We start from the raw sequence: 26223 nt of genomic DNA, 5'->3' as shown, positions 1-26223 counted from the left end.
ACCCACCCATGGTGTGAGAGGGTATCTTTACCTGTCTTCTAGCTGTAAATTCCAACTGTGGTTGACTGCGACTGCTGGGCCGTGGTTTGCTGGGTCGTGGCATGAAAACTTTGGGAACCCCTGCTCTAGAGTAAGCCCACCCTGGGCAGGTGTCTACACAAGCAGGGATGTGGTAGAAAATTTTCTGCTCCTGGCAGCAGTCTTCTCCCACCCGCTCTGGCCCTGCACCAACACCCTGCAGCACCCAGGAGTAGCTTTTGGCTCCCACTGGGTGCTAGCTCAGGGGCTGGCTTGGGAGCACAGGGCCAGGAGATAGCTGTCTCCTGGCAGGGGCTGCGAGATTGTGCCTTGCCTCCAGGAGCTGCCTGCTGCCAGGGTGGGCTCTGGTGGTGGACCCAGGGTGGGGACTATGTCCCCCTGCCCCAGCAGCAGGGAGCTCTCGGCCCTGACTCCCAAATCAGGAGTTAGGAGCTTGGAAACAGCTGCAGGGGAGGGGCAGGTCCCAGTCTCCTACCCCAATATGCTGGTGGGGCAGCCAGTAGCAAGCCCCCGGCTGGGCAGGGATTCTCCATCTAGCCAGGGACTTATTTCTAGCTGCCCCACCAGCAGATGGGGTAGGTAGCATGGATCTGCCCCACCCCTACAGCTCTTTCCAAGTCTTGTACTTTGATTGCCTGATCACGGCATAGGGCTGGGACAATTCCCAGTCAGCCCCGGGGTGTGCCTGGAAGTCTGCACATGTAGCCTGGAGCTGGCTGGGGAGTGGTCATAGGTGGCAGAAGAGGGGTGGCCTAATGGGGCGTGGCAGTAACATGGGGCAGTAATAGGGCCACACGGCAGCCCAGCTGCGGGCTTCCAGTGGCTGCAGCAGGGGTGGGGAGGGGAATGCAGGCAGTAGTGAAGGAGTGGGGCTAGGGCTGGGGGAGGGGCAGGCACTAGGGGTGGGGCGTGGGACTGAACCCTGAGCAGCTTGTTGGGGGGTGCAGCTCTTGCTGCTACACATGCCCCTAGATCTATGTGGAGCAGGGTGGGCTCCAGGTGCAGGCTGGGGCTGGGCTTTTTCCAGTGGGGGAAGGAAACGGTGCAGACTACACTTGGGATGGGTGGTGGCAGCACTAGGAGGGGGTTGGGGGGGCTGCAGCCACCCCAAGATATGCCATAGCCCACTCAACCATCCTTGTAGTGCCACCGCTGCCTGCTGAGAGTGCACTGCACCCACCCTGCCCACAGCCGGGAATGCCCAGCACTGCCTTGGCCCCAGCCTGCAGTGGCAACCCACCCTGGCCTGCGCAGATCTGGGGGCACCCCCCTTCCCATGTCTCCAGGGACATGTGCAGCAATGGGAGCCGCCAACCCTACCTGTGCTCCGTGGACAAGCCACGGTTCTGTCCTGCGCCCTGCCCCACCCGCCCCCTCTGTTCAGGGCCTGGCAGGGCGGGCTCTGGGGTCACAGGGGCTCCATCCCCTCAGCCAGGTGGTGCAGCTGAGGCTGGCTGTACTCCAGCCCCTGGCTCCAGGCCCCCCTGGGCAGTGCTGGGCCAGGGCTGGGGCTGGGGCAGTCTGGGCAATGCCACTCCCCATTACAGCCCTTTCCCCTCCTCCCGCCCCTTCGGCTGCAGACTTTTCTGCCTGGGGCGGGGGGGGCGGGGGTTGGCACATGCACACACTTAGTCCCCACCCCCCCCCAAAAAAATTATTTCTCTGCCTATGGGACTGGTCAAAATGGGACAGTTGCCAGCCATGTCCAGGCTGCATGTGCAGACTTTCCCCACAGAGCCCAGAGCTGGCTGGAAACTGACCCAGTTAGGGGCAGGTCCCATCCAGCTCTAGGCTGTGTGGGGAGCCATTTCCATGCAGAGTTCCCAGCGTGAGCTCTGGGATGGTAGAGCACAGGATGGGGAGCTTGTTCCTAGCCCCAGCTCTGTAATGGTGAGCTAGAGCTGGGAGCAATTTCCCCAGCCCCCACTCCACGATGGCAGAGCAGGGACTGGTGCTCCCTGCTGCCGGGGTAGGGGCACATTGTCCCCTCCTGGGCTCCAGTGGGGGAGCCTGCCCTGGCAGCAGGCAGCTCCTTGGGGCAGGGAGCAATTTTCTTCTCCCTGCTGCTTGGCTGATCTGGAGCAAATTTGCTCCTGGTTGGTTGTCTATATGTGCTGTACTGTGCAGTAATTAGTCATGAGTTAATTTGCTATTTGTATTTACGTGTAGGATATTTACTCACAATTAGAGCAAATTACTGCGCAGTAAGGGTCAGCACGTATAGATGGTGCCACTTACTACACACAATAATTAGCTGGACTGTGAAGTAAAGAGTCTTGTGTAGACCTGCCCCTAGATCTGTTATTCCTGATGTGTGTTTACTTCTCATGCTTAGTAGCTGGGTGTATACTTATGTGAACAGGTAATAAAATGCTTTTTGTACAAGTAATAGAATCACAACTATGTAAAGTTGCCAAAAAATGCCACTTTCACAGCTGGAAAACTGCCATTTGTGTGTGGAAAGAGAATTCTGCACATATGTCATGTCCTCTGCTAGTCTATGTCAAATCAGGTTTTGATTTTAGTGGTTCTGTGGAGGTTTAAACCACCGGTTTATCTGGCTCTTCAAGTTCTGTCATACCATGGTCTGTCTTAATCCATGCGACTGGTCCAGAGTTCATGTTGGAACCAGATTTCTCTAATGAGAACTCTGAAAGAGGCTGGGGATAGCCTACCTTGTAGAACTTCACTAACGGCTCCTTGGCCTAAGCATTACAGTAATATAATGTTCCTCTTCTAGTTTGCAAGAAAACACTGATGTCAGAAGAACTATCCTAATAGTGCCAGGTAGCCTTTTAGTGAAGTGTGACTTTTGTATTATTATCTGAAATTTGGAGATTTTTTTCTTTGACTTCTCTTCCAGGTGGTGCAGCTAGAGGAGCTTCTGGCTGTGAGACACTCTGTTTTTTTGGTGGGTAATGCTGGAACTGGCAAATCTCAGGTTTTGAAATCTCTTTACAAGACTTACCAAATAATGAAGTGTCGCCCTGTCTGGACAGACCTCAACCCCAAAGCAGTCACCAATGATGAACTTTTTGGCATTATCAACCCAGCAACAAGAGAATGGAAAGATGGTAAATGTATTCAGCTCCAACACCCCCAGCAGTGAGAGTAAACTTAATCAAATACAGCCACAGCAGTAACAATAGTTCTTCGCACTCATGCATGGTTCCAAAGCTCAAACATTCATTCATCTGACATCTGCAGTATACTGTGGTTTTGTTGCTGATAGGACATGTGGGACACCCTACCCATTCTAATTTTTAATGAGTTGTCTTGATATAAATCTTGCTTTAATATAACTATACCATAAATATCAACTGCCTTGTTTGATAATCATGCCATGTATGAAAGACTAAATGGAATAAGCTGCTGCTCATGATGGGCTAAACCAGAATGCTTGGGATATTTTCAAATCAGGAATGATCTAATTACATGAGAGTGGAAAGGGGCACTGTTACTCCACTGTATCTTGTCTTCATCATGCACATTTCACCCTCTCTCCACCATTAGTAATACAAATGCCAACAGCATTTCCATAAAGATTTCCCATGCCTCACAAGTTGCATGTGCTGGCTCCTGGTCCCTTTGTAAAATACCAAATATTTTAATGTGTAAGTATTTATGTAGGGAAAAGTGATCATTTTGTGGACTTTTGGTCTGTTCTGCAGAGCTTCTGCTATATTTTCAGGATTATTACTCTTAATATTCATTATTTACTTCCCCTTAGTCACTGTGTTGTATCACAGTACTATAGTGCTTAGGGTCAGAAGGGACCTAAACAGATTATCAGGTCTGACCCCCTGCCCTGGGCAGGAAAGGGTGGTAGGGTCATATCATCCCAGCCAAATATCTGTCCAGTCTCCTCTTGAAGACCAAGGTAGGAGAGAGTACCACCTCACTTGGTAGCCCATTCCAGAGCCTCACAGCCCTAACTGTAAAGTAATGTCTCCTGATGTCTAGCCTGAACCTTCTCTCTAACAATTTGAGGCCATTATTCCTAGTAACCCTGGGTGGTTCCCAGGGGAACAGAGCCTCCCCCAATTCTCACTGGTCCTCCTTGGTGAGTTTGTAAATGGCCACCAGATTCCCTCTCAGCCTTCTCTTGTGGAGGCTGAATAGATTCAGGCCCTTCAGCCTCTTTTCGTACTGCCTGTCCCACTACCCGTTGACCATGCAAGTAGCCCTCTCCTGGACCCTCTCAATGCTAGCCATATTCCTCTTGAAGTGCGGCATCCAGGACTGAACACAGTACTCCAACTGTAGCTTGACCAATGCCGCATAAAGAGGAAGGATCACCTCCCTAGACCTGCTTGTGATATATCTGTAGATGCACGACAAGGTGCGGCTAACCTTACTGACCGCTTCCTCGCATTGGCAGCTCATGTCCATCCTGGAGTCAACAATGACTCCAAGTCCCCTTTCTGCCACCGTGTTGACAAGAAGGGTGTGTTGCTGGTTCCTTTTCCCTAGATGCAGTACCCTGCACTTGTCTGCATTGAATTCCATCCTATTCTCATCCGCCCACCTCTGTAATTTGTCTAGATCTAGCTGAATTCTCTCCCTCCCCTCCAGCATGCCCACCTTGCTCCACAACTTGGTATCATCAGAGAATTTGGACAGTGCACATTTCACACCCACATCCAGGTCACTGATAAAGATGTTGAATAGTACAGGCCCCAGGACCAAGCCCTGGGGGACTCCACTGGCCACATCCCTCCAGGTCGAAAACAACCCATCCACCACCACTCTCTGGGTACGACCATCTAGCCAATTTGCCACCCATCTGACTGTGTAGGCATCAATGCCACAGTCACCTAGTTTTTTTAAGAGAATGTGGTGGGAAACAGTGTCAAAGGCCTTCTTAAAGTCCAGGAAGATGACATCCACCCTGCTCCATCATTCAGGGACTTTGTGACCTGTTCCTAAAAAGAAACCAGGTTAGTCAGGCAGGACCTGCCCTCAATGAACCCATGTTGGTTGCCCCTGAGCATTACCTCCCCTGCTGGGCCCTTGCAGATGTGGTCTTTCACAAATTTCACAGACATTAGGGGTGGAAGGGACCTTAGAAGATCATCGAGTCCAGCCCCCTGCCCCAGGGGCAGGAAGTCAGCTGGGGTCACAGGATCCCAGCAAGATAAACATCCAATTTTTTCTTGAAGGTGTTCAATGTAGGTGCTTAAACCACCTCTAGTGGCAGGCTATTCCAGACCTTGGGGGCTCAGAAAGTAAAGAAATTCTTCCTTACGTCCAGCCTAAAACAGTCTTGCAGGAGTTTACAACCGTTCGATCTTATCATCCCTTGGGGCACTCTAGTGAACATACGTTCCCCCAGAAACTGGTGGTCACCCCTGATAAACTTATAGGTGGCCATCAGATCACCCCTGAGCCTGCGCTTTTCCAGGCTGAAGAGTCCCATAGCTCTCAGCCTGTCGTTGTAAGGTCTGTTTTCCTGACCTCTGATCATGCATGTGGCTTTTCTCTGGACTCTTTTGATAATTTTCTCAAAGGTCTTCCCAAGAACTGAGGTAAGACTGACTGGCCTATAATTGCCAGGGTCCTCCTTTCTCCCCTTCTTGTAAATGGGGACCACATTGGTCCTTTTTCAGTTCTCTGGTACCTGGTCAGAGTCCCACGAGCACTCACAGAGCCTTGCTAGGGGCCCTGCTATGACCCCCACCAGTTCCCTCAGCACCCTCGGGTGCAGAGCATCTGGACCTACTGATTTGTACTAATTGTATTAGTCTCCTTGATTTTACTGACATTTTTTTCTATCAGTATCATCCTTAGTGTTTCTCCCCTCAGTCTTTCCAAAACTTTCACCCAGGGCTTAATGCATCATGATTTCCCTGAATATAATTTCACTTGAGGAAGCATTTATAAGAAACTCCAAGACACAATCACATGGTTTTCAGTTTTTGTGTGTGTGTGTGAATTCACATCTCTTTTTACAAGTGTAGAGGATTCAGAATTCCCTATTCTTGCCTTCTGCCATTCCCAGGAGTATTGAGCTGCATGCAGGTCGCAATAGTTTTCACCAGTGCTAACTGAATGTACCTTTTTCTCTAAAGCAGGTTAATTTGGGATTGTGCTATGGTGGTTTGTTTTACTTAACTTGCACAAACTTACAGTGGAGTAACAGACCTCTAAATATGAAGCAGAAATAAAGAAGGTTGATTCCTTATCAAGTATTGGATAAAATTGGTAGGGCAGGATGAGTATTCACTGAACAATCTGTGTCATCCTCTCAGGACTTTTTTCATCGATCATGCGAGAGCTGGCCAACATCACACATGATGGTCCTAAGTGGATAGTACTGGATGGGGATATTGACCCAATGTGGATTGAGTCTCTTAATACTGTCATGGACGATAATAAGGTAATATGTGTAAGCTAGGGAAATGGCCAGTGCTTGACCACATGGCACAAATCAAGCCTAGAAGAAGCACATATGCTGAAACAATTGCTGATAGTATAAAACAATTGTTATTGTGTTTCTTGAAATAGAAAAAAATATATCAAACAAAGATAATATTGCATCAGATAAGTAGAAGAGCAAAGCATGGCTTTCTGGGAGCATGTTGTTACATTGGAGAAGTGCAGATAAAATTGTTTTTCTGTGGCGGCCACTACTTCAAAATCCAGGAGCCATCTTAAAAATAAAAGATGTGCTCTTGTTACAAAATGTGATTTTTTTGTCCTTTCCCCTTGCATAGGGTTTGCATTCTGGAATACAGTTCTCTTCATAAGATATATGATGGTGGAGAGAGATATTTATATGGTTCAAAACTGCCTACTTGTAATTCAGTATCTCAGAAAATATCCTTGGGATCCTTGCTTTTGAGCTGTATGCTCCATGCAGGATTCTTATAGCTCCAAAGTTTTGTGGCACATGAGCCACTGATGTGTCTTCAACAATGCAAAGCAACCATCTCTTTGGAGAATGGTGCTAAACCTTTTGCCTGTGGGACAAATATGGCCCATGGAGCTGTGTCATCTGGCTCACAGTGTTCCCCACAGGCCTGGAAATTTGGCAGTGGAGAGGACTGGCACTTAATGCTGTTATCACAATCCTGCCAACAAATTTCCGAGCCTTGTGGACAGGTGACATGGTTCTGTGCATCAGGTTGGTCTGATATGTGGGATTGGGGCTGGGGCTGGGGCTCGACCCGGTGTGCTAGGGGTCAGGGCTGGGACCAAGGCCAAAGCCTGGCCCAGGATGGCACGTGCAGGGCCTGGGTCTGATTCAGCAAATGGGGCTAGGGTCACATGTAAAATGGCACCTATACAATGACCCTGCATTGAATCAGGCCAACAGACTGATACTATACACCAGATCTGGCCCATAGACCAACCCCACACTCCCCATTTGGTCTGCAACCCAGAAAGATTGGGCACCACTGTCTTGGGACATTATAATTCAGTTACTTGCAGAGTGGAAAGCCACACATTTCATGACATCTTAATATTTATTCCATATATATATTGCAGCTATTGAAACACCTCAGTTGAAGATGTAAGGGATTCTTCAGTGCTTAAAATCTTTAAGTCTGCATTGATTATTTTTCTCCAGTGGATGCATTAGCTGAAGCAGAAGTTGTCAGCTTTATGAAGAAATTATTGGGTGAAGTTCCCATGCCTGTGCTATACAAGAGATCATAAGAATCCCTTTGGGCCTTAACTTTTACAAATCTATGGGCATGTCTATATGTGCAAATAAGCACAATTAAAATTAATGTGTGTTAAGTGATTTTTGGCAGTGGCTTCAGGCTAGGCGCACACCTACCAGCAGAGGCCAGGGCACTGGGTGTGGGAGGCTCTGGTAGAGTACCTTGTGTTTCACTCTCCCCTCTAGCCCACCTGCCCCGCCTCCCGCACACCTCCTACCCCCTGGTCACCTCCAGCTCCATGCTCAGGATGTGCATGTGGTTGAAAGGAAAAAAAGCTTTATTACCCTCATAAGCCCTACCTCTATCCCTCCCCACTCCTCTCAACACATAGAACCCTGTTCCTGCTATCTCCCCAACAAACAGAGCCCCTCCAACACCCTCCCCACCCACCAATAAAAAACCCTCTTCCCAAAATAACTATTTACAAAAGTCTCAGTCTTTTGGCAGGGGTGGGGGGAGGAGGGGATGGGGGCCTAGCAGGCAGAGCCTGGAGCCAGGTGCTCAGCACTCCAGCCTTGGACTGATCCTTCGTGGATCCAGGGGCAACAGCAAGTGTGGCAGGCAGTGGGCCCGTCCTCAGTGGCAGACAGCTCCCCCTCTGCCTGCCCAAATTAAGGGTCACCGTTCCCCTTTGGTGCTGTACCTGGCACATCTGGGTCTTCAGCTGCATGGCCTCAGGGTGAGTGGTGGGGCTGGGCCTGGGCAGGTGGTGGGGGTCCCAAGGTAGGAGCCAGGTCAGGGGCTCCAGAATGGTGCTGGCTTTTATAGCCTGCAGGTAGGGCTGCCATAGAACAGCTCAGGCTGGGGCAGGAAAAAGGCCTAAGCAGGAGCCCTGAGGTTAAGCTTAGGGTGGCCCCCTAGTGGCTATGCAAACCTGGCACTAAAGTTAGTGCTGGGTCACGTCTACATGTGTGTTTCATAGATTTCGTAGATGTTGAGGCTGGAAGAGACCTCGAAGATCATCAAGTCCAGCCCCCTGCCCCAGGGGCAGGAAGGCAGCTGGGGTCAAAGGATCTCAGCAAGATAAGCATGCAAACACTTCTTGAATGAGTCTAGAGTAGGTACCTTCACCACCTCTGGAGGGAGTCTAGTCCAGGTCTTGGGGGCTCAGACATTAAAGAAATTTTTCCTTATGTCCAGCCTAAAGTGGTTATGGAGGAGTTTATGACTGTTGGCTCTTGTTTTTCCTTTGGCTGCTCTGGTGAACAGATGCTCTCCCAGATCCTGATGTGCACCCCTTATATACTTATAAACAGCCACCAGGTCCCCCCTGAGCCTGCACTTTTCCAGGCTGAAGAGTCCCATGACTCTCAGCCTCTCTTCATAAGGCCTATTCTCTTGCCATCTGATCATGCACATGGCTCTCCTCTGGACTTCTCTCAAGCTTGCTTCTTGAATTGTGGAGCCCAGAATTGGATGCAGTACTCCAGCTGTGACCTCACCAAAGCCGAGTACAGAGGGAGGATGACATCCTGAGATTTAGTTGAGAAGCATCTATGGATGGAAGCCAGAGTTTTGTTTGCTTTGCCAGATGCGACATCTCATTGGTGGCTCATGTTCATCTTATGGTGAATCATGACCCCCAAGTCTCTTTCAGCCGTGGTGCTAGCAAGCATAGCACTGCTGAGCCTACAAGCATGATGTGGGTTTTTTCTCGCAAGGTGGAGTACCTTACATTTATCTATATTCAACGTCATGTACATTGAATATCATTGAACATATCCACCCACTTACTAAGTTTATCCAGGTCCACCTGGATCACTAGTCTGTCCTCTGGTGTGGACGCTATGCTCCAAAGTTTAGTGTCATCGGTGAACTTAGCCAGTGCACTTGTGACACCAATGTCCAAATCTTTGATAAAAATGTGAAAAAGAACTGGTCCAAAGACAAAGCCTTGGGGGACAACAATGGTCAGAGAGTGCCATGATGATTTGCTCCCATCGACCACTACTCTCTGGGTCTGACCTCAGAGCCAATTGCCCAGACATTGGACTGTGTTGAAGCTGAGGCCACAGTTGGCCATTTTTTCCATGAGGAGGTCATGGGACACCAGATCAAAAGCTTTTTTAAAGTCCAGATGTATGATGTCAATCTTTTCTCCCTTGTCCAGGTAATATGTCACCTGGTTCTAGAAAGAGATGAGATTGGTCAAGCAAGACCTACCCACAACATACCCGTGCTGGCTATCTCTCATGATGTTGCCTTCGGCCAGCTTATCCAGAAGGATCTCCTTGATAATTTTCTCCAAAATTTTACTGGGAATTGAGGTCAAGCTGATTGGCCTGTAATTCCCAGGATCAACTTTCTGTTCTTTCTTGAAGATGGGTACCATATCAGCCTTCTTCCAGTCCTCAGGTACTTCACCTGAGTGCCATGAATTTTCTAATGTTTTTGTTATCCCTGATATTTTTGTTATCCTTGATATGTGTGGCTAGATGGAGCTCGGTTACAGCCTTGGCTTTCCTGATCCGTTCCCTGCAGGTACAGACCGATGCTGAGTACTTCTCCTTGATGGTACTTCCAACCTTCCATCCTTTATAAGTCTGTCTTTTGAGGCATAGGAGGTCTCCTCAAGTTCCCTGCTGAGCCAAGGGGTTGCTGAGCCCTTTCTCTGAGATGGGATGGCCATCCCACATGCTGTCAGGATCACTCCCTTGAGGAGCAACCACTCCTCTTGGATTCTTCTGCCTGTCAAGTTGTGGTCCCTTAGGGCCTCAACAATGAGTCTCCTGAGCTTGTTAAAGTCAGCTTTCCTGCGGTCAAGGACTTCTGTATTGCTGACTGACTTGCCAGCTTTGCAATGGATAGTAAAGGTGATTAGCTTGTGTTCACTGTCACCCAGCTTTCCATCGATTCTTAGGTCACTGACTAGATCATCCCCTCTGGCCAGTACCAGGTCCAGCAACGTTTGCCCCTCAGACTTCTTGGGTCAGGTAGAGCTCATCCACGCACGTGAGGAAGCTTTGTGACCGATCAGATTTGGCCAAGTGCTCTTCCCATGAGATGCTCGGGTAGTTAGTCTCCCATGATAACCTTGCACCAAAAGCGTGCCACCTCAACCAGTTCCCTGCCAAATTCCTGGTGCAGCTGTTGTTTCTGATTAGTAGGTCTGTAGTAGACTCCTACTGTGATGTCCCCTGAGCCATGTTCTCCATGTATTTTAACCCAGAGAGACTCCAGTCATCCTTCCTGGGTGACGATGTCAATTTGTAGGGACATGTAGCAATCCTTGACATAGAGAGCTACATCCCCACCTCTTTTTTCTGCACGATCATGCCTGTACATGGTACAGCCATTTATACCTGTGGCCCAGTGAAAGGTAGAGTCCCACCAGGGGTCGTTGGGGGTACTCTGCAGTGGTTAGGGGTTGCTGGGGGGCTTTGGGGGTGCAGGGGTGCAACGGCCCTGCACCCATGGATCTCGCGCTGCTCCCTGAGTCTGTTTTAAGTGCATTAATGCACTTTAATGAATTACGTCTAAATTTGATACCTGCGTTTGTGGGTATCAAATTTAGTCATGATTAGCTGAAGAATCTGCAATTGTCTGCAAAATCAACTCTAAAAAAATATAATAATAATAAAAATAAAGTGGCTCCCCAGTAGGAGCCAGTGGTCCTTGCTGCCTCACAACCTACCCAGGAAGGGAAGGCACCAGCTGGTGGGGTGGCACAAAAGGCAGCAAGCAGCCATGATGGCAGTCGCCCCCTTGTCCCCCTTGGGATGGTAGATGGCAGCCTCCCTGCCATGTCTTCGTCCCCTGGGGCCTCTCTGCTAATCAGTGACATGGGCTGGGACCTCTGGGAAATTGGCTGCAAAATCAGCTGTTTGGGCCATGATCAAGCCATAAAAATTCCTTTGTCTGGCCGTGAATTAATTAGGCCCCTATTTATAAGCTGGCCAAAGAGCAAGTCATTGGAAAAAATATTTCTCTCTGACATGAGAGAAAGAATGGAGGGCAAAGAGGGACCCAACTGTTCAGAGAAGTTGAGTTAGAGAGAGATCATAGTAGTTTCTTTAAAAAGAACCTATCAGTTGTAATTCCAGTCAGAACATAGACTGGATTCCTGCTACTGGAACCTAGAAGGTTTGAGGGATGCCTCTACAAATTCAAGAATGTATCTGATGATATGTGTGTGCTGCTCTGGGGACTTTCAGAAACACTTTAATCAAGAAGGATCTGAGGATAGGAATAAAAAACAGTCTCAGAAGAATTAATTGTACAGCAAACAAGGAAGATGAAAGAAGATATCTCCCTCTGCTTGAGCATTGATTTATGAAATTGGACCAGATGTTAACAAAGCAGTACAACTGGTTCATTCATATCAAGACCACTACTTTTGACACTGTGGTACCAAGGAAATAATCAATTCCTGTTGCCATTGGAGTGGAGGATGCAGTGAACATGAGATTTTACATTGCCAGCTTGTATTTGTCTACTCTTTGCAGGTGCTGACATTAGCAAGCAATGAAAGAATACCCTTGAACCCAACTATGAGGCTGCTCTTTGAGATCAGTCACCTTCGCACAGCCACTCCAGCAACAGTGTCCAGAGCAGGTGAGTCATGAAACAAGAAGATAGAATTCATGTGCTCGTGCTCTTGCAATATGCAAATGGATTTAGATTTAGCCTGGGATTTTTTAATGGATGTGAAGGAGTTGAATATAAATTGCCCACTGACATTTCATATTTGGCTTCCCTTTGAAACTCCCAGACTTATTCCATAGTGCCATTAGTAGCCATATATGTGATAGAGGAATGGATAAACCCCTTCAGAAAAACGAGAATAGTCCAGAGTCTTAAGCCAAAACACTAATCACATCAGTGGAGGGTTGCCTGGAAACACAAGCTATTTCTTGTTACACTTTTCTTCTGAATTGTGTAGGTAGTAGCTTGAGATTTAAGCAGAATTCACCAGAGCACCCCAAGGGATGATGAGATCGAACAGTCACAAACTCTGCCATGACTGATTCAGGCTGGACATAAGAAAGAACTTCTTCACTGGCCGAGCCCCCAAGTTTTGGAATAGACTGCCGCCAGAAACGGTTCAAACACCCACTTTGAATGCCTTCAAGACGCATTTGAATGCTTATCTTGCTGGGATCCTATGATCCCTGCTGACTTCCTGCCCCAGGGCAGGGGGCTGGACTTGATCCTCTGGGGTCCCTTCCAGCCTAAATGTCTGTGAAATCTATGAAATGAGTGACAGGTAATGAAGAGCAGGAGAATTCCAGTAGTGTTTAATGAACTCCATTGTAGGGCAATGGATGAATGCAATGAGACAGTCCCTGCACAGAAGAGCTTGCAATCTAAATAGGTAAGGCACGCAGTGTAAGAGAATGGAAGGATTGTTGTCCCTTTGTTATAAGTGAGGAAGCTCAGAGAAGTGAATGTAAACCATATACTAATTTTGCATGATGTTGCTTCCATAGACCTGGTCCTATCAGAACCATTCTGAGAAGTCTGACAGCTCTCAAGGCACTTGCATACATCCTTCACAACTAGCAATGCCACGGTCGCAGGACATAGATATGCCATCCTGTCTAGCCTATTAGTTCTTTAGTTGCTAGTTCTTATACTTACCAACCCTTATTTTTCCCTTTTTGTGGAGAGTACTTGGCTGTAGGTGTAGAGATTGTGCCTTCATGTGTGGACAGACAGCATCCAGCACTTTGTGAAGGTCATCAGCCCACATGCAATAGATATAAGGAAGTAATGCTACCTTGGATGCCATGAAGCACAGTTGAAAGTTCTGCTAGTCCTTCAAAGGTAGTGCAGTGATCAAAATAGAAATCACCAGGCATGTAGCAGGATAACTACTGTACTTATTAAATGGTTATTTGAATGAATGGTAGTGTTAAAGTGATGTTATAGCTGTGCTGGTCCAAGGAATAATTCAAGAAAAGGATTTCTTAGGATGATATATTTTATTGAACCAACTGCATAGTTGCAATAGAGTTAGACAATCTTTCACATATGAGATATTTTTGCACATCAGAACAAAGATGATGTTACATCCTTGCTGTACCTGTCTTTCTTGCACTGTGCCTGTAGGGATTCTGTACATCAACCCAGCAGACTTGGGCTGGAATCCTCCAGTGAGCAGTTGGATTGACAGACGAGAATACCAGTCAGAACGTGCTAACCTGACCATTTTGTTTGACAAGTACCTGCCATCTTGCCTGGATACACTTAGAGTGAGGTATAGTATAAAAGATATACATTACCTGTGCTTCAAACAACTAAAGAGTAGCACCTGTGGCAGAATGCCACCTCTGTCTCTCCCCAAAAACTCGGCTCTGTGACAATTTGGTTAACATGGTCCCTGCAGAGGGCAGGCATCCCATCTTTTTTAGGTAACCGTGAGTTGTAACCTGAGTTGGATACATTCCTGAGGGAAGGGGGAAACCTGGTCCCTCTGCCTACGTGACTGGCATCACATACCTGGGCGGGGGGGCTTAGGCTCCCTATTGTTTTAAGCAATGCCAGTCTACCCAGCAACCAGTGATGCATTTCAAATGGGTTAGCTGGCAGTCAGCAGGTGCTGGCCTCCATTGGACCAGGTAAATGGGGTCATAAGGTCTATATAAGTTAAGGGCTGCCCAGGAGGAGGGGCAATAGCCATAATGAAAACTCAAAGAGAGAGAGAAACTGGACCATCTGAAACTTGCTCTCTCTCTTGAAACTCATGATCAATTAACTGCCTACCTCCAGAGGGAAACTCCACCTGCCTCTGGATGATACTCATGAGTAAAATACCTGAGATCTAACTAGATATATAGGTTTCAGTAACTCAGATGCATAATCAAAGGCTGCCCAGCCACCCTGTTTGCTCTATGGGATTTCTTTGATATTGCTATACCATGTACCCTATTCCAAACCTACTCCTTGTAACCAATAAAGGTCTCCTTTGTACCTGGTGTGGGAGACATATTGGGAGTAGGTCTAGATTATGCCTTGGGTTCCCCTTGTTTTGGCTGACTAAGGGAGATCACTATTTGTGCTTCAGACTGAGTAAAGCACCCCAAGTTCTTGGAGTGGGTCAAGTACCCTCCAGGACTACTAGACCTGTGTTTCCCAGGGGACACAGAACCAGGATCAGTCTAGACCCTGGGTGGTGGCTGCGTTACCCCCAGGCTAGTGGGTATGGTCCAGGAAGGGGGTCAGCCAAATGTGAGGTGCCCCAGGGAGGCACTTGAAGCCTGCAAGGTGCGCAGTGATTTGGGTGGTTTAGCGCAGGAGCACCCCCTACTATCCCGCCACAGCACCCACCATGCCTCCAAGCCCAACAGGTTTTGTTGTAATAGGCATATGACGCCATTGAACATTTTCCTTCCCTGCCCCTGAAAGGCCAGGGCATTTTTGGTTTTAATTCAGTATAACATAAGTTTGTATGGGAAAGGAGAAATAACTCCAAAACTCACTTTCTTGTAAGGTTTCAGTTATCCCACATCTATGTCCTTGTTAAGTTATAGTTTTTGTGGGAGAAATTCTTATCAATGTCATTAGTGGTGTGGAATGTCTCTGTCACTTTTCTTCTTTTCTTTACTTCCTTAATAGTCTCACTAACCAAGCTGTCTTCTTTGTATCTGTCTAAAGTTTTTAACAGCTTGGTTATGAAAACCAGAAAGGGCTATGCAATGCCAAATGTACAACCTGCATCACCCATTGTGGGACACCTGGCATCAAACCCTCCTCACTGAAAAATAACGAACAAAAAAAAATCCAAATATATCTTTTAATTATAACAATAGAAGACAACACAATAACAATAGCACAATAACAATTGACTCAGCACAAACGAAAACCTTACACAGAAAAGCATTAAAAATCACAATACTTATATATGTTCATTATAGTTCTCCTTGGTAGTGAATAATTTGCTAACCAGCTTCAGTGTTGCTGCTACTTCTTGTTTTCTGAATCCGGTTAGCAGCACATTGAATCCATCACCTTCTCTGGACCCTCTGGATGGATCCAACACACTTCTATTATTTTCTCTTCCCTTCAGAGCAGGACACATGCTACTCTGGCTGAAAGAAAAGTCATCCAAATTTCCCTCAACCTCCTTCAGTTCTTGAGACACAGGACAGACTTTTTTGCCTCTCTGCCAACTCTCCCAAGCCCTGATCAGTATTTTCAGTAGGACAGTTCCTTACCATGTACCAGACCCTACCCCTGTTCACAGAGGGCTCTTGTACATGTGATGAGGGTTTAGTTCTTCAGGGTTGCATTCTTTGTCCCATAAATTGAAATGGTGGGTTTTATTTTTCCATCATTGTTTACACGCCATTGGTCTTAAATCTCATGAAATGCTCAGTGTGCTAGTCACAGTAAATTACTGCAGGGAGTGCTGCATAACAGTCCATCCTGCTGGTCTCTTCATACTAAATTAGAGTAGGGGGTGCCACACACCACTATTCCCTGCCACAGACTGGCAATATCTGTAGCTCACAGCTTGCTGATATGTACAGGTGATGAAAAGTGGTGTGATTTCATTAATTTAATAATTTAATTAAGTGTAATTTGATTAATTTCTTTATTTTACACAAGTCTGCACCCCATGAATTTCTTATATATATTTTTATGGACATACTGGAGTGTGGTGGTGCACAAATTCGAACTCTGATAATGCACTCCCTGCATCTCACAGATTCACAGAAGTTTAGGGCTGGAAGGGACCTTGTGAGATCATAGGGTCTAGCCCCCTGCTCTGGAGTTTATGATCATTGCTTCTGGTTTTCCCCTGGGGTGCTTTGGTGAATAGTTGTTCATCTAGCCCCTGATGCTCACCCTTAATATATTTGTAGGCTGCCACCAAATCCCCCCAAAGTCATCTCTTTTTAGGCTGAACAGTCCCATGTCCATCAGCCTTTCCTTATATGGTTTGTTCTTCAGGCTTCTAATCACATGAGTGGCTCTTCTCTAGACTCTCTCGCACTTCACATCCTTCTTGAAGTGTGATGCACAGAACTGGATGTGATACTTCAGTTGTGGCTTCACCAATGCTGAGTAGAGTGGAAGAATAACTTCCTTAGTTTTGCTGTAGGTGGATTGGTTGATGCATGCCAATGTGTTGTTTGCTCTGCTAACTGTATCATCGCACTGGTGGCTCGTATTCATTTTATGGTCAATTATGACCCCCAGGATGTGGTGGTGGCTAGCGTAGCATGACCAAGCCTGTAAGTTTGTTGTGCACTTTATATTTCTCAGTGTTGAACAGCATCTGGTTCTGGTCTGCCCATCTGACTAATCTGTTTAGATCATCCTAGATTGTCAGCCTACCCTGATGCATGGCTGCACTTTCCCACAGTGGTGATTGGTGATATCTCAGCAGTTGAGGATGCCCCAGAGGCTTCTGATCCCATGTGTTCACGGCAATCCAGTACCTCCATTAGCAGCTGGAGGTATCTGTTATGGGCCACGTCGCACAGTGGGGTGCCCTGCCACTGTGTTCTGGAAAAATCCACGTGGAAAGCAGCCCGTGGCATTTTCACCCTGATACGGCACTGAACCGCCATCCTGTTATTCCTCTGCTTACCCATTCTCCTAGCAACATCAAGGTAGATGTGCCAGTTAGCCCCTGGACTTGCAGACAAACTGGTGCACAACCTCAGGATCCCCCAGCACCTGCACAAGGCTCTTTGTTTTGGCTACAGTCCAGTTGGACCTAGACTCAGTCCACTTCGTTCTCCCTCGACTATCAAACATCTTCTATCAATAAGGGGTACCCCAGGGAGCTGTGCACTCAATTTATAAGTCTTGAGGTAACAGAGCCAAAGGAAGTTCACCTCCCTCCCACCCTGTTGTTGCTGGGCAAAGTTTGGACATTGGATATGCTGCTGACAGGCAGGGTCAAGGCAGGAAACAGGGCTCTGCACCAGTGGCAACTTTGTATGTTATGGGAATGCTTGTTCTGGATGTCTTTTAGTCTCGCTAGGTCTTTTAGCCCCATGTATGCCATGGCACAGTAGCAAGGTTACCCAATGAGCCATGTACTGAGATGCCCCTGATGGGTGCCCACAGGTGCTCTGTTGGGGCATGGCACAGCAGGCTACCCAGTGACCCATGTGTCAAGACACTATTCCCAGTGGGACATGGTCTGAACTGCTGAGCAGTTCAGACATAGCTGGTGAAGGAATGAATGCTGACAGAACTCACCTACTATCCATTAAGCGGGCGTGGTTAATGCTTATGTGGGCTCACAGCACTTTCCTTGTCAGGTTTACATAAAATCAGTGAGCAATTAATGGTGCTATGGGGACAATTATGCTGCAGCCAGCCAAGGAGGGATGTTTTAGAGGGGCAAGGTAGAGGGGAGCACTGTTCCTCACAGCTGTTGCCAGGCAAAGTCTGGGGATTTTTGCTGGGCATGTGTGAGCTATGCTGTGTGACTGTTGCAAGTTTTGGCACTGGTCAGCAGTGTTCACCAGGGCTCCCCCCTGGCCTGCCAAGGGTGTCCTAAAACATCTGTTACACACAAATACCTGCAAACTGTAGCAGCACTTGGTGGACAAGGGGGCTCACTACATGAAAATTGTAGTGACACCCAATGGACAGAGGGGTTCACCACATGTCATTCAGTGTACATGTGATAGATTAGTAGCTGCACCATTCCAAGTTGTGTCATTGCACACTAAACTACATCAGGATGGGGATTAATTTATGATGATGCAAACTCATTTAAATCACCAAAAACTTGCATACCTGTAAAGTATGATGGCATTAAGCTGCACAAAAGAGCAATTTTCATCACATACACAAGTGCCTCTGGGCCCAGCTACCACTTCCTTTTGGACCCAGCTACCACACCCCCTCCACCTTCATTGCTAGGATAGAATTTCTTATCTCCCCTTGACCTTCATAGTACATCCAAAATGTCCACCAGCCACCACCATGTCCCCACTGTATGCTCAAGAGGGTCTTGCTGTCCTTCTCAAGATGAACTAATTTTTAAAAGTTCCCTTCTACAGGACAAGGGTGAGTTACATAAGCTTATAGGGACCATATAGCAATACATAAACTATAGGAGGTTGCATACTAATTATTATCAAAATGTCTGTAGGTATGTAATCTAGTACCCCTGTGGGGCTCTCTGACCTTTATTATTGTACTTTGTAGTATTGCTCTAATCTTCTATAGTGGGTATTAAGGACTCTACAAGTACCCAGATTCTATGGTCATTCCAAATCTATCACAGGAAGGTTTCTCTGAAGTAAAGAGTTGAGCTCTTTCCCGATGAAGCTTCTGCTCTAAATACATTTTGTGACAGCTTTGTAATAATTGAAGTTAGTACTTGTCCATTTCCAGCCTGGACACAGTTCACTCTTGGCACCAGTTCAGTGAAAAGCAATTGTTTTCTTTTCAATATAATTAAGGTTTGCAGTAAGTATTTAAGCTCCCTGGGAATTTTAACATCTGCTCCAGGGGTGGGGAGTGCTTTAATTACAGTAGCTTTGAGAGACACATGAGATGCTGCAGCACTTTAATTAGTATCAGTATCCCTGTGTTTCAAAAGAGCAGTGGGGGCACTTGAACTAAAGCTCACTTGACGAGCTTTAGTTCAAGCATCCCTGCTGCCATTTTGAAGTGCAGGGATGCTGATACATGAAACATGGGATGCTGCTGGAGCACACTAATTACTACACTTCAGCGCAATTACAGTGCATCGGAGCAGCCTCTCAGCCTGTCTACAGGCACCCCCTGTTTTGTACAGGTTGGACTGTTACCCATTTGACTTTCAACTAATGTGCATGTTTTAGGAAGGGTGACCAATGATGAGGCATCAAGGTCCCCGCTCTGTTAAATATTTTTCTTGTATAGAGCTTCTATGAGGCTGTGTTTGCATAGCAGCCTTGGAAACATATCATCTCAACTGGGAAATGACTGAGACTGGTAGGTATGGAGTTCTGCAGATTAGACTACCATCTTCCATTCAACTGCCTTTACCAGTCAAGCTCAGTTAGTGAGCAAAAAACTGATCTTAAATATGTGTACACTGGGGCAGAGATCACTTGATCATAAACTAGGCAGCTGCTTCAGTGGGAAACACTCTAACAAAACCAAGGGTTTATAGCAGCAGGGTTTTTGCTACCCTAACTGTGGGGGTTGTGTAACCAGTCAGCAGCACAATCTGTTTTCTGTGCATTGTGATGGAGTATGAAAACCACAGGAATAGCTGTAGGCAGTTATAAGCCAAATGTTTTTATAACTTGTTTAATTCAGAAATTGAAGCACCAACCATTCAAATAACAGGAATTATTTGATGAAAGGCTTTAGTGTTAGTCTGGCTGCCTCAATGTAAGTTAATAATTCAGTAAATATAATCTAGGTCAATGTAAAATGGTAAGATGAAGTTGTTGATTTTATTATTTTTCTATCTGACTGTTCCTGAACTCATCCTATTCTCAAGAAATATTTGCCTCTAGCAAATATCCTATTTTACTTCCTCCAAGAGGATCAAAGCTTGAGGCATTTTAAAACTTTTGATTACTGTTATTACTTGTGTGTGCTTGTGTCAGCAGGTCCAAGGAAGAGAAACTGGTGTTTTATTTATTTGTTGTACTGGTGAACAAGAGAGAGACTGCAAAACAGTAAAATGTTAATATTCTGGAAGTGGATTTCTGTGCATCTATCATGATGATGAATGACTATTGTTATCAGTCCAGCTATACTGTACATATGACCAATTTCCATCCCTTAGATTTAAGAAGATTATTCCTGTTCCAGAGCAGAGTATGATTCAGACATTATGTTTCCTCCTTGAATGTCTCCTGACTAAGGAAAACACTCCTCCTGATTGTCCCAAGGAGCTCTATGAACTTTACTTTGTTTTTGCTGTTGTCTGGGCCTTTGGTGGAACAATGTTCCAAGACCAGGTAAGGTGGAAGATACTAAGTACAGGATGAATTAAGTTAACCTCTCATTTAGACAGGACTTTCTTTTCTTACACTTATTCAAAGTAGTGACTCCCAAGTGGCACTGTGTTTTAGTGGCGCTAAAAGTGTAACTGTCAATGGGGGAGAAATCTCCGGAACAGTGAAGGTTTCTGTTCCTTTGCTGATCTTATAGATAAAACATTTTTGCAAAAAGTGCTGTTACATAAGAGGTAGTATAAGAAAGAAATGGACAGTGATCAAAGATAAGAGGGATTTTATTTAAAAATAAATATTGTGTTGTAAATATTAAGTTGAAGTAGTAACACATTACATAACATGACAGTGGTTAAAGAGCAACCTTCCAGCTGAATACATCACTCGAACAGCATATCAACCAGTTGCTAAAGCTTGTTATCCTATTGTAGATCAATAAGTAGAAGCTTGATTGTAATAGCATAGATCAAATCATGCTTTGTTATCAATGAACTCTGTTAAAGATGAACAAGTATAGGCAATAAGATTTCCAAAAATGAACGGAGCAGAATGTAGCACTGGGTTTATTGAGTCCATTTTATATACCCATTGGTGATTCATTAGTTAGGATTTGTACAACAAGTTTACAGAGGCTTCAGAAGAGCTCACATGCTGGGTGCATTCCAAGTGTGGCAGTATTCTGAAAATCTCATAAGTATCACAACTGGGTGCTGAACACTTTTGGAAATATTATCTTTCTTTAGGTGTAAAAAGGATGACTGAACTCTTGGGTTAGGGACAGACATTCCAAAAGCCTCAGCCTGAATTTATTCAGTCGTTTCAGGTTAGTTTAACCTGCCTAGGTTGAACCAGTTTGTAACAGCACAGACATTCCTTGCAGCCTGAGGAAATGCGGGCACAGTTGCCTGCAGTTGCTCAGGTCAGGAGCTGGAGGGGGGCTGGAGCACGCCTTTGGCTGCAAGGAAGCTGTGCTGGCAGGGCGTGGCCAGCCCATGTAGTAGCTTTGGCTGAACTGGCCAGAGAGGGGTTTAATTCCCCCCTCCATGTCCCACCAGCAGGGACCCAAGCCAGGGCTGCTGGGTGTTCCCCCTGGTTGCTGCAGCAGGGGGCCAGGATGGCCCCTGAGGCAGAAGGGGAAGGGAAGGGAGTTATTCCCTGCTCCACCTCCACTGCCTCCAGGGGACTGCAGCCTTGACTACTACCGCTTTCTCCCTGCATGGAGCAGACGGAGGAATAAGCCCCTCCACCAGATGTCGGATGGAGGGGGAATAACCCCTGTCCCTGCCTCCCGCTTCAGGGGACCTGCCAGCTGGCATCTGGCTGTGCCCTCACCCAGCCACTGCAATGGCAAGGGGGCAGGGCCCTGGCAGCTGGGTGAGGGCAGGGCCAGATGCCAGCTGGCAAGGTCCCTTAGGCAGAGGCTGGGAGCAGGGTTATTCCCCCCTCTGCCCCAGGGGCATCACAGCAGGGTCTGCCCTCCCCATCCATTGCTGCTTGCTCTGTGCCCGGGGCAAGCAGTGAAATAAGCCCTGTCTTGCACCCTGATGTCCAGTGGAGGGGGCGTATTCTGTCACTTGCCCTGGGCATAGAGTGAGTGGAGGTGGTGGCTGGGGCAGCCAGACCCGGCTGCATGTCCCGAGCAGCAGAAGGAGGAACAACCTCATTTCCTGCCCCACGCTGAAGGGGCCCTGTGAGCCAGCATGTGGACCTGCCCCTGCCCCTGTGTGGCTGCTGGAGAGGCGAGGGGGAAGCAACCATGATGGGGGCAGCAGTCCCTTTTATGGTTTCCCCAAGCACAAGCCTCTTCCCAGTGAAAAAAGCTGCTGTGTACCACAGTGGTGGCAGTGGTGGTGGTGGCTTGGAGGCCTCTGGCTCTCTCCAAGCCCTGGTGCTGCTGCACACAGTTTGTCACAGCTCTGCCAGTCCTGCATTGGGCTTCCCCACAAGGAAGGGGCTCACGCTCCCTGACACTGTCACAGGGGCTGCTGCCCCCATCAAGGGCCCTGCCCTCTCACCACTGCAGCAGCTGGGCTGGGGCATGGCCAGACACCAGCTGGCAGGCCCTTTTAGGTGGGGGGCAGGTACAGGGGTTATTTCCCTTCCCTCCAGCTTCTGGTGGAGGGGGCTTATTCTGCCGCTTGCCCCAAGCAGGAAGTGAGCATGGTGGTGACAGCAGTTGGGGTGGGCAGACCTGGCTGTGGTACCCGAGGGACAGTGGGGGTTGAGGGGGGAATGACTCTTCTCCCTGCCCCCTCTGCCTCCTGGGGCCATGGTGGCCCACTGCTGCAGCAGTGAGTGGGAGCCTCCATCAGGCAGACCCAGCTCATGTCCCTGCCGGTGGGACAGGCAGGGGGGAATTAAATGCCTCTCTGGCCAGACACCCACCCCTGCCTGTCCCTGCTTGGCTGGGGACCAGAGGAACATGGCTAGCCCTGCTTAGCTGGAGCACAGAGCCCAGCCCAGAGAGCATGCCGGGATACTGGTGGACTCTGGTTTCAGTTAAACCAGGAAGGGGTCTGGGACAGACATTGCATAAACCAGTTTAAACTCAGTCAGTTAAGTCTGATATAGTACACTCCACCAGGTTGATCTCAAACCGGTTTCAGCCATTTTTAAAACTGGTTTATGTGCACTGAATGTCTGTACTGTTACAGGTTTAAACCAGTTTATGATCACTTAAACTGGTTTATATGTAATGTCTGTCCCTAGCCTTGAAAATCTGTCCCAGAGTTTTTCTGAAAAACTAGTCCTAGGTGTCACTGTTGTTGTGCCATAAATGCAGTTGCAGGGCCACTTGATCTGTAAATGTAGAAAGTTGAAAGTGGGTATCTTTTAGCACTATGCCTGGCACACTGCTGTAAGACATTTGTTAGGTGCTGTATGAAAGTGTGTTGGTGAAATTCAGTCACGTTTTTGATGGACTGATATCAACAAAGATGAAAGTACCAGTGAGCAGCATTGCAACCAGAATCAGAATGGGACACACAAATTAATTACATCTCTTTTCCCAGTTGAGAGATATGGTTGTCATGAGTGACCTAAACTACCCTAACATCTTCTGGGAGGAGCAGTCAGCCAAATCTAGGTGCTTATGTAGGTTCTTAACCTGCACACAGGACCTCCACCTAACACAGGAGGTATATCATTCCACTAGGGGAAACACCTTTCTGAACTTGATGTTAGTTACAGGGGATGACCTGGTGGGGAATCTGCAGGTACAAGGTAACCTAGGGAATAGTGACCATCGACTGATTGAATTCACTATCTGGTGATGGGTGGGTAAACTAACCAGCAGGGCTGAAGTGCTAGCCTTCAGAAAAGCTAACTTCAGTATGCTCAGGAGATTAGTTAGTGAGGCATTAAAATTCAAGAGCATTGGTGAAACAGGGGTCCAGGAAGGGTGGTCATTCCTCAAGGGAGCGATCCTGTGGGTGCAGAAGGAGGCAATCCCATTGCACATAAGGGGGCTAAGGGGTCAAGATGCCCTCTTGGCTGAACAAGGAAGTCCAGGAAAGCCTAAGGGCAAAGAAAGAGGTATAGAGGCTACAGAAAAAGTGGGTAGCTACCAAGGAGGAGTATATCTCCCTGTCTTGCACTTGCAGGGAATAAGTTAGGAAGGCCAAAGCAGGATTAGAATTTAGGCTGGCAACAAAAAATTCAGGACGACAAAAAGTACTTCTTCAGGGATATAGGGAGCAAAAGGAAGGCACAGGGTAGCATAGGACACCTACAGGACAAACTAGGGCAATTGGTGACAAAGAGCAGGGACAAAGCTGAGCTCTTCAATGAGTTCTTTACAGCTGTATTCCTAGACACAGACCATGATAAATCTCCCAGTTGGATCATAGATAGACACAGGAGGGACACCAGCCCACCAACTGTTAGCACAGAGTTAGTGAAGGGGCACTTGGAGGGGCTGGATGTGTTCAAATCAGCAGGCCCGGATGAACTTCATCCAAGGGTGCTGAAGGAATTGGCCAGTGTCATAGCAGAGCCACTGGCACAGCTGTTCGAGCACTCAAGGTCAGGTCCCAGAAGACTGGAAAAGGGCCAGTGTAGCCCCTACATTCAAGAAGGAGAGGAGGGAGGAACTGGGAAACTACAAGCCAGTTAGTCTCACCTCTCTCCTTGGGAAAACTCTGGAAAAAATCATTAAGGGTCACATCTGTGGCAGCCCAATAGGGTAAATAATGCTGAAAGGAAATAAGCATGGATTCATTGCGGGTAGACCCAGCCTGACTAACCTTGTTTCTTTTTCTGACCAGGTCACAAAATGCTTAGATGCAGGAGTTGAGGTAGATGTCATCTACCTAGTCTTTAAGAAAGCCTTCGATACAGTATATCATTCTGTTCTTGTAAATAAACTGACAGGTGGTGATGTAGATGATTACATGGTCAGCTGGGTGGCAAATTGGCTTAGGGGTCACACCCAGAGAGTGGTGGTGGACAGGTCAGTATTGACCTGGAAAGATGTGGGCAGTGGAGTCCCGCAAGGCTCGGTCCTTGGACCAGTGCTATTCAATATCTTCATCAATGACTTGGATGAGTGTGTGGAGAGCATCCTGTCCAGTTTCTCAGATGATACCAAATTATTGGGCAAAGTTAACACACCAGAGGGTAGGGAACAATTCCTGGTGGATCTGGACAAGTTGAAAAAATGGACAGAATGAAATAGGATGCAGTTCAACAAAGACGAACACAAAGTGCTGTACCTGAGCAAAAAGAACCACCAACACACTTACAGGCTGGGGGATGACCTTCTCAGCAGCACAGGAGCAGAAAGGGATCTTGGAATCATAGTTGACTCCAAGATGAACATGAGTCATCACTGTGACTAACTGCACTTTATCATGCATTAGCAGATGCATGACGAACAGGTCCAGGGAGGTGATGCTTCCCCTGTATGCGGCACTGGTCAGGCTACAGTTGGAGTACTGTCTAGTTTTGGGCACTGCACTTCAAGAGGGATGTGGAAAATCTTGAGAGGGTTCAGAGGAGGGCCACTCATATGGTCTGAAGCCTGCAGGCAAGGCCCTATGAGAGACTGAGGGACCGGGATCTCTTCAGCCTTTGCAACAGAAGGCTGAGAGGTGGCTTCTGGCTGCCTATAAATTCATCAGGGGAGTATAGCAGGCAATAGGAGATGCTGTGTTTACTAGGGCACTCCCTGGAGTAACTAGGAACAATGCCACAAATTGATAGGGAGCAGATTTAGGTTCGACATTAGAAAGAACTTATGCATAGTAATGGCTGCCAGAATCTGGAATGGGCTGCCAGCAGAGATGGTGCTCTTGCCTACCTTGGGGTCTTCAAGAAGAGACTGGACAAGCACCTAGCTGGGGTCGTCTGACCCTAGCTCTCTTTCCTGCCCAGGGCAGGGGGTTGGACTTGATGATCTACTGAGGTCCCTTCTGACTCTAACATCTATGACTACATAAATCTCATAGTTTCATAGTAAGTAGGGTCGGAAGGGACCTGAGCAGATCATCAAGTCTGACCCCCTGCCATGGCAGGAAGAGTACTGGGGTCAAATGACCCCAGCACGGTGATTGTCTAGCCTTGTCTTAAAGCCCCCCAGGGTAGGAGCTGGCACCACTTCGCTTGGAAGTTGGTTCCAGATCCTAGCCGCCCTGACCGTGAAGTAG

At 47.4% G+C, this 26223-nt stretch overlaps 1 protein-coding gene across 1 annotated transcript in view; it reads left to right on the top strand.

The window, feature by feature from the left end:
- The window catches only part of DNAH9 (dynein axonemal heavy chain 9), a 388028-nt gene that overhangs the window by 69154 nt on the left and 292651 nt on the right, over positions 1–26223 (top strand). Inside the window, exons 16-20 of the mRNA XM_019536510.1 lie at positions 2903–3113; positions 6291–6418; positions 12155–12263; positions 13761–13908; positions 20410–20584. Coding sequence (XP_019392055.1) covers positions 2903–3113; positions 6291–6418; positions 12155–12263; positions 13761–13908; positions 20410–20584 — 771 coding nt within the window. The remainder of the gene's footprint in view (positions 1–2902; positions 3114–6290; positions 6419–12154; positions 12264–13760; positions 13909–20409; positions 20585–26223) is intronic.

The sequence above is a fragment of the Crocodylus porosus genome, unplaced genomic scaffold (genome assembly GCF_001723895.1).
Source record: "Crocodylus porosus isolate Cpor-Errol unplaced genomic scaffold, CroPor_comp1, whole genome shotgun sequence".
NCBI classification, from domain to species: domain Eukaryota; kingdom Metazoa; phylum Chordata; order Crocodylia; family Crocodylidae; genus Crocodylus; species Crocodylus porosus.
The sequence above is the reverse complement of the archived record's forward strand: the minus strand, read 5'-3'. Positions and strand labels throughout refer to the sequence as shown.